Here is a 7,019-nt window from a genome sequence, read left to right on the forward strand (position 1 = left end):
GCCTACGCAGGAAAGAGTGCTGGGGTCAGATGACCCCAACCACATGCCTATCCAGCCTTTTCTTAAAGACCCCCAAGGTAGGGGAGAGCACCATCTCCCTTGGAGGCCCATTCCAAATTTTGGCCACCCTTACCATGAAGAAGTTTTTCCTGATATCTAGCCTAAATCTTCTGTCTGTCAGTTTGTGACCATTGTTCCTTGTTACCCCAAGAGGTGCCCTGGTGAACAAAGCATCTCTGATCCCTTGCTGTGTCCCCCTAATGAATTTGTAGGTGGCCACAAGATTACCTCTCAGCCTTTTCATGCAGAGGCTGATGAGGTCTAGGTCCCTCAGTCTCTCCTCATAGGACCTGTCCTGTAAGCTCTTAACCATACAAGTGGCCCTCCTTTGGACCCTCTGGAGTCTATCAACATCCTTCTTGAAGTGTGCACCCAAAACTGGACGCAGTACTCCAACTGTGGTCTGACCAGTGCTGCATAGTGGGGAAGTATTACCTCCTTGGATCTATTTGTCATGCATCTGCTGATGCATGATAAAGTGTGGTTAGCTTTGCTGATGATTTTGTCACACTGACAACTCATGTTCATCTTGGAGTCCACTATGAGATCCCTTTCCACTTCTGTGCTGCTGAGAGGGTCACTTCCCAGCCAGTAGGTGTGCTGGATATTTTTGCGCCCTAGGTGCAGCACTCTGCACTTGTCCTTGGTGTACTGCATCCTATTGTGTATTGCCCACTATTCTAACCTGCCCAGGTCTACCTGCAATCGTTCCCTACCCTCTGGAGAGTGCACTTCACCCCATAATTTAGTATCATTTGCAAACTTGGACAGACTACACTTCACACCCACATCCAAGTCACTGATGAAGATACTGAAGAGTACAGGTCCAAGGACTGAACCCTGCAGGACCCCACTACCCACATTCTTCCAGGTCAATACCGACCTGTTTACTACCACTCTCTGAGTGCGACCACTAAGCCAATTTGCCATCCACCGGACCATGTAAACATCTGTTTCACAGCGTCTCAATTTATTTATGAGAATAAAAAAAAATTTAAGACTCAGCCTGAGCACGGGTGCAGGGAAGTAGCAGACAGCCATGGGCAGAGGAGTCACTACTTTGCAGAGATGAGGGACCCAGAATGTAGAAAGTGGGTGACATGGGGCCCTCAAATGGGACTTTGCATTGGACTCTGCAGAACCCAGGACTGGGCTCTGCTTAAGAGAGCTTGGCCTGCAGACACTTGGTATCAGATGTGATACAAAGTGTAATGGGGCTTTCCTGGGGCCAGTCTGCCATTGGCCCACCTGCCTGTTCTGGGCCAACTGCCTGCCTCCTTGCCTGCCATGCCTTGTTGTTTCTTAATTGGTTGTAATATGGTGGGAGGCCAGGTTATTGAGAAATATATGAGAAGAAATATATGGGCAAGTACAGAGTGAGGAATGACTGGCCTGGCAGTAGCATTACTGCGAAGGATCTTGTAGTTATGCTGGATTGTAAATCAGTGCGAGTCAGTGTAATGCTGCTACTGCTGCTGCTACTGCTGCAAAAAAAAAAAAGAAAGAAAGAGAAAGAAAGCTAGTGTACTTTTGCATCATATGCAAGACACAAGAGGTGATAATACCATTCTGCTCTGTGCTGGTTAGTCTTCAGCTGAAGTACCATGTCCTGTTTCAACACCATATCATTAAAAGGATGTAAAGAAACTGGAAAGGGACCAGGCAAGTGACAAAGATGATAAAAGGATTGGAAAGCAAGTCATATGAGGTTAAGGTTGAAGGAACTAGGTATGTTTAGTTTGCAAAAAAAAGAGATTAAAGGCCAATGTAATAGCCGTTTTCAAATATTTGAAAGTTTGCCATTAACCAAATGGAGAAACATTTTTCTCCCTTGCCACTGAAGACAGATCATGAAGCAATGACTTTAATTCCTGAAAAACAGGTTTAGATTGAATTTGAGGGAAAAATGTGTAAGAACAGAGGTCCAAATTGCCTAGGGAAATTATGGAAGCACCTTCATTGACGGTTCTCAAGAAGTTGCTAGGTAAACTTCTATATGGGTTGGTTTTAGAACAGCAAATCCTGCATTTGTACAGGGAGTCCCTTCCAAACCCATGATCCTACGATCATTTGTATATGTTTAGAATCATGTATACAGAAGAGCCTAAGATTTGTGCACATAATTCACTTGTATTTGGCATGAAAGTACCATAAGAATTTGTTCATTACTATCCCACACATACAATTGTTGTGCTGTCCTGAATATGATACAGTATCAAATGATATTGCCCTGTTTCCTCCTTTTGAGAAGGCACAGAAATCCTGCATAGAAATTTATTCAGAGAACTGGATTCTTATATATTTCCCTGTCTCATGGGAATAGAGTAGTGTACAGAATAGAAGAACATAATTTGAAAATGCAGGTTTAATTTTTACATCTACAAGTTTTCCTCAGGTTCCTTTTTAAATACTGTGTTTTTGGTATCATAACTGATGTGAAAAGGAGCTAAATAATGGTCAAAGCAATTTTAATACTTGTTGTATCTGTATTTATAAAAATGCCTTGACTGCAGGGCAGTAAAATGATAGCTAACCAAACATGACATCCTGATATGTGTTTGAGTACTGTACTGTGTGTGACCCATTTAATGTAAAATAATAGTGTGCTGTTTATTGCAGGATGATGTTATGATGCCACAGAGAGTTAGATTGCAGTATGAAGCTGCCATTCAGCATCCAAACAGTGTGAGTACTTTCTCTTTCTCACGTGTCTACTTTTCCTTTAAAGAGTGCCAGATACATTTCTTCAACAAAATATAAAAAATTTCACAGTTGGACTGGTAGTGGCTAAGCATTACCTAACTTACACTTTCCCTTTAGCTAAACACTAGTGCATAATAGTAGCTTTTATTTCATTTTTCCTTATAATTATTTGTTGTGTGGCAAACCAAAGCCTGTTTTTTGTTAGTAAAATACTACTTCAAAATAGGTATGAAGATGCCATCAAGCCAGCATTAGGTTGAAATACATCACTTAAACTGGAACACATTTTTATGTTATACATTAAGCATTGGAAAACTTACAAAGAACTTTCTGCAGCTTGATTTAAGCAAATGTGATTAATGTTTACAGTTTCTCAAACAATAGGAATGTCAAGGGTTTGTTGTAAAAAGGTTGTGGTTAAATGGACATTTTTCTCAAAACTGGCTTCAAAAACGTGGTCTTCAAAAGAAGTTTTCAGTAGAAAAAGGATTCTTTATTTCTATAGTACAAATGTGTTTATTCAGGAAAAATTAAAATTTTATATACTGCGTGGTGGTTGGAGAGAGAATATTAAGTGTTGGTTAAAACCAACAGTACCCTTTGAAGGGAGTTGTTATACATGTTCCATTTACTTTCTGAAGATGGTAAACATTATGAATATTTTGGTGGTATGAAATGTCAGTTTGGTTTGTTCTGTGCTGGACCTGAAGAACTTCTTATTTCTTTAAAAAACAGTTTTATTCCTTTCCAAATATTCAATAAAAATAGACTCCCTGATGAAATTAACCTCCCAAGAGAAAATGTCAAAGCTTTCAAAGGAGAGTTTAAGGGATTTCTGTAAAGCAAAGGTCAACTGATTTTTATCTGTCAAAAAGGTATTTACTATTGTAGGTCTGCGGACAACATAGACATTCTTAAAATTATCTTTCTTTGGGAGTTAAGCACCTTTGAACTTTCCCACCCAAGACACTTAATTTAGAATAGAGTATTGTCTGCTAAACAACCTGTTTTGTAGCAGTAGGATGTACACCTGCTATTTTCCATACCTGCATGTCAGCTTTCTAATGAAATATGATATTCCTTGCTGTATAATTTATGGAATTGCAGTGTTAGTAGTTGTTGAGCAGTAGTTTATACAGCTCATACTGTGAACATACTTGAATACTGAAACAGAGAAAGTAGTAACTGGATTTTTTCCAGCCTGATATGTAGAATTGTATATAAATTTACATTAAGATGCCAGAAACTGAAAAGATAAAATATAACCTGTGAATTTGTTCTAGAGAAACACTTTTGAGAATAGTCATGCTCCCCTCTTGAATTGGACATCTGTCTGTATATTGATCTTCTTTGTTAGTATAATTGCTGTTATTTCAAAATGACCGTTTCAGGCTGGGCATAAGAAAGAATTTCTTTACTCTCCGAGCCCCCAAGGTCTGGAGCAGCCTGCCATCGGAGGTGGTTCAAGCACCTACATTGAACACCTTCAAGAGTAAATTGGATGCCTATCTTGCTGGGATCCTATGACCCCAGCTGACTTCCTGTCCTTTGGGCGCGGGGCTGGACTCGATGATCTTCTGAGGTCCCTTCCAGCTCTAATGTCTATGAAATCTATGAAAATCACAAAACAAATTTAAACTTTTGTTTTGCATACCATGTTTTCTGCATTTCCCTTTTCTACTTTGAGACTTTCATGTCATTATTCAACATGAATTACTCTTCAAGGGCAGTCACACCAATTGTCATTGACATTGGTGGAAGTACAACAGAACTGAAGAGTGAATGGACAGGGAATACTCATGACTTCTCACCCCTAGTTCTTCCATACTTCATCTGATTGCTTTGAGAGGCTACTGTCCAGCAAGCAAACCATATGTACACACAAGTGCTCTCTTTCTCTCTCTCTCTCAGCCTGGGGAAAGTAGTAAAATGGGCATCTCAGTTGAACCAGGGTTGTTAGTGTGCACCCTTGTCACAGCTACAACTTGTTTTGTACTTGATGTTACTTTTCACATGCCTATTTTGTTATCATTTGCATTTCCTCAGCAAGAATTGCTAAGTACTTTTCAATTCTAAAAAAGAATTTTGGCGTATGAAGTAGCTTGGATTTAGATCAAAAGTTGTAATGCCTAAGGCCATGCTTACACAGTATTTTTTTCATTATGTGAATGTGGGTGAAATCCAGTTCGGTTGGTTATATGCATCCTCGATGGTTGATGTAACCTTAAAGGAGCTAAGTGGATTGGGTGATAGAGTAATGCATTAGTTCATTTACCTCAGGGAGTTCTGTATACAATATTGTTCAAGCAACAAATGAACTGAGCAGAGTTGTCTGAGCTTAATTCTTTTAGGCATGGATCCATACCGCAGCATTACCACATATCATTTGGCAAAGCATCTTTATGCAACAGAAATCCACAAATGGCTGATCTTAAAAGTGAATTATTCTTTTTTCTTTAGTGTGGGCAGATTTCAGTATATATATTTCTTACAAACAGATGGTATATTTTGTAGCAGATAAATGTAAGATTTCTTTGTGCAAGATTTTACTGTATGCAATTCTGCTTGTCTGGGCTAGTTGCATAATAACAATACGTATCATGAAGAAAAAGAACAAAGTTTTTTTGCACAACCTTACATGTGTCTTTACCTATTGTTTAGTCAGCATTTTGTGTCTAATATGAATAATTCCTGGCTGACCTACACTTACCTCTCTGCTACCAGGGAAAGTTTTTGCTTTCATTTTCTGTGGTAGAAATACACCAGTATTAATGATATTGGCCTTCACCTCATTAATTTGAACCAGCATTTTGAGAGTGCAAATGAGGACTTGTAAAGAGCTGTGGAAAGAAGAATCTAATAAACTAACTGGACAACTCCAGTAAATATCAGAGTAGATTCAGTGGTACGCAGAGTAGGTATTAATTTACTGTATTCACTTAAGTCCAAGACACGATTATTTTCTGCAATCAACATGGGTGGGGGGGCAAGCCTCATCTTGGATTTGAGTACTGGCTGGGGCAGCCAGTTGCTATGGACCCACCTCCAGGCCTGGGGCAAAACTGAGCCAGAGTCACTGTCTGCCCAGGCCAGGGTGCCTTGTGTAGCAGGAGATGGGGTATGTGCAGAAGGGGAGCACAGGGGAGACTGTGTGGTGAGGAATGAGAGTGGTGCCCAGGAGAGACTGCATAGTGCATAGTCACCTTAAATTCAAAGTAGTCTTGGGTTCAGGTAAATATGGCAGGTACCATTTCAAGGACCAGCATCCTATCTAGTCGGTTTTTTATAGCCTTCATTGCTGTAGGATTTGATCTCTTCATATTACCTAAAAAGTAATTGTTTTCTCACACTCTTTCAACTTTTCCTGACTCGAATGAGTGGTGAAAGATAGTTAGCCTTCTTAGACTGAAGTCAGGCAGAAGGCAGGACTGGGGGACACCTTATAAACTAACTTGTTTAGAAAGACTTGGCCTTTCTTAGGCTACAGCCTTCTTCATCAGATACCACCTCAAGTCAGCCGGCCCTGACAGTTTACACCCCAGGGTACTCAAGGAGCTGGCTAGCATCATAGCTCACCCCCTGTCACGGATCTTTGAGAACTCCTGGTGCTCAGGTGAAGTGGCCGAAGATTGGAAGAAGGCCAATATGGTGCCTATCGTCAAGAAAGGGGGGAAAGTGGATCCGGCAATCTACAGGCCCATCAGCCTGACCTCTATCCCGGGGAAGGTCTTAGAAAAGATTATCAAAGAGGCCATTCTTAACAGACTGGTCGATAGCAACATCCTGAGGGACAGCCAGCATGGGTTTGTTGTGGGTAGGTCCTGCTTTACCAATCTGATTTCCTTTTACAACCAGGTGACCTATCACCTGGACAAGGGAGAAGAGATTGATGTCATATATGTTGACTTTAAAAAAGCCTTCGATCTGGTATCTCATGATCACCTCTTAGTAAAACTGGCTAACTGTGGACCTAGCCTCACCATGATCTGCTGGCTTGGGAATCGGCTCCGTGGTAGGACCCAGAGGGTGATGGTTGATGGAGATCAATCGCCGTGGTGCCCTGTGATCAGTGGGGTCCCTCAAGGCTCTGTTCTTGGGCCTACACTGTTCAACATCTTCATTAATGATGTGGACATTGCTTTCAGAAGCAGACTGGCTAAGTGCGCCGATGACACCAAACTTGGGGTAAAGTGTCCACTCCTGAGGACAAGAGGATGATCCAGGCTGACCTTGACAGGCTCAGGAAATGGGCAGAT

The 7,019-nt window shown here is 41.0% G+C and overlaps 1 protein-coding gene across 7 annotated transcripts in view; it reads left to right on the forward strand.

The window, feature by feature from the left end:
• The window catches only part of B3GNTL1 (UDP-GlcNAc:betaGal beta-1,3-N-acetylglucosaminyltransferase-like 1), a 417,067-nt gene that overhangs the window by 48,320 nt on the left and 361,728 nt on the right, over nucleotides 1-7,019 (forward strand). For 6 of the 7 annotated variants that reach the window (XM_019502483.1, XM_019502489.1, XM_019502498.1 and 3 more), the window contains exon 5: nucleotides 2,680-2,745. The exons of the other annotated variant lie outside the window; for it this stretch is intronic. In XM_019502483.1, the coding sequence (XP_019358028.1) occupies nucleotides 2,680-2,745 (66 nt within the window). The remainder of the gene's footprint in view (nucleotides 1-2,679; nucleotides 2,746-7,019) is intronic. 7 annotated transcript variants of the gene reach the window in all.

This window comes from Gavialis gangeticus, unplaced genomic scaffold (genome assembly GCF_001723915.1).
Source record: "Gavialis gangeticus isolate Ggan-Ray unplaced genomic scaffold, GavGan_comp1, whole genome shotgun sequence".
Lineage (NCBI taxonomy): Eukaryota > Metazoa > Chordata > Crocodylia > Gavialidae > Gavialis > Gavialis gangeticus.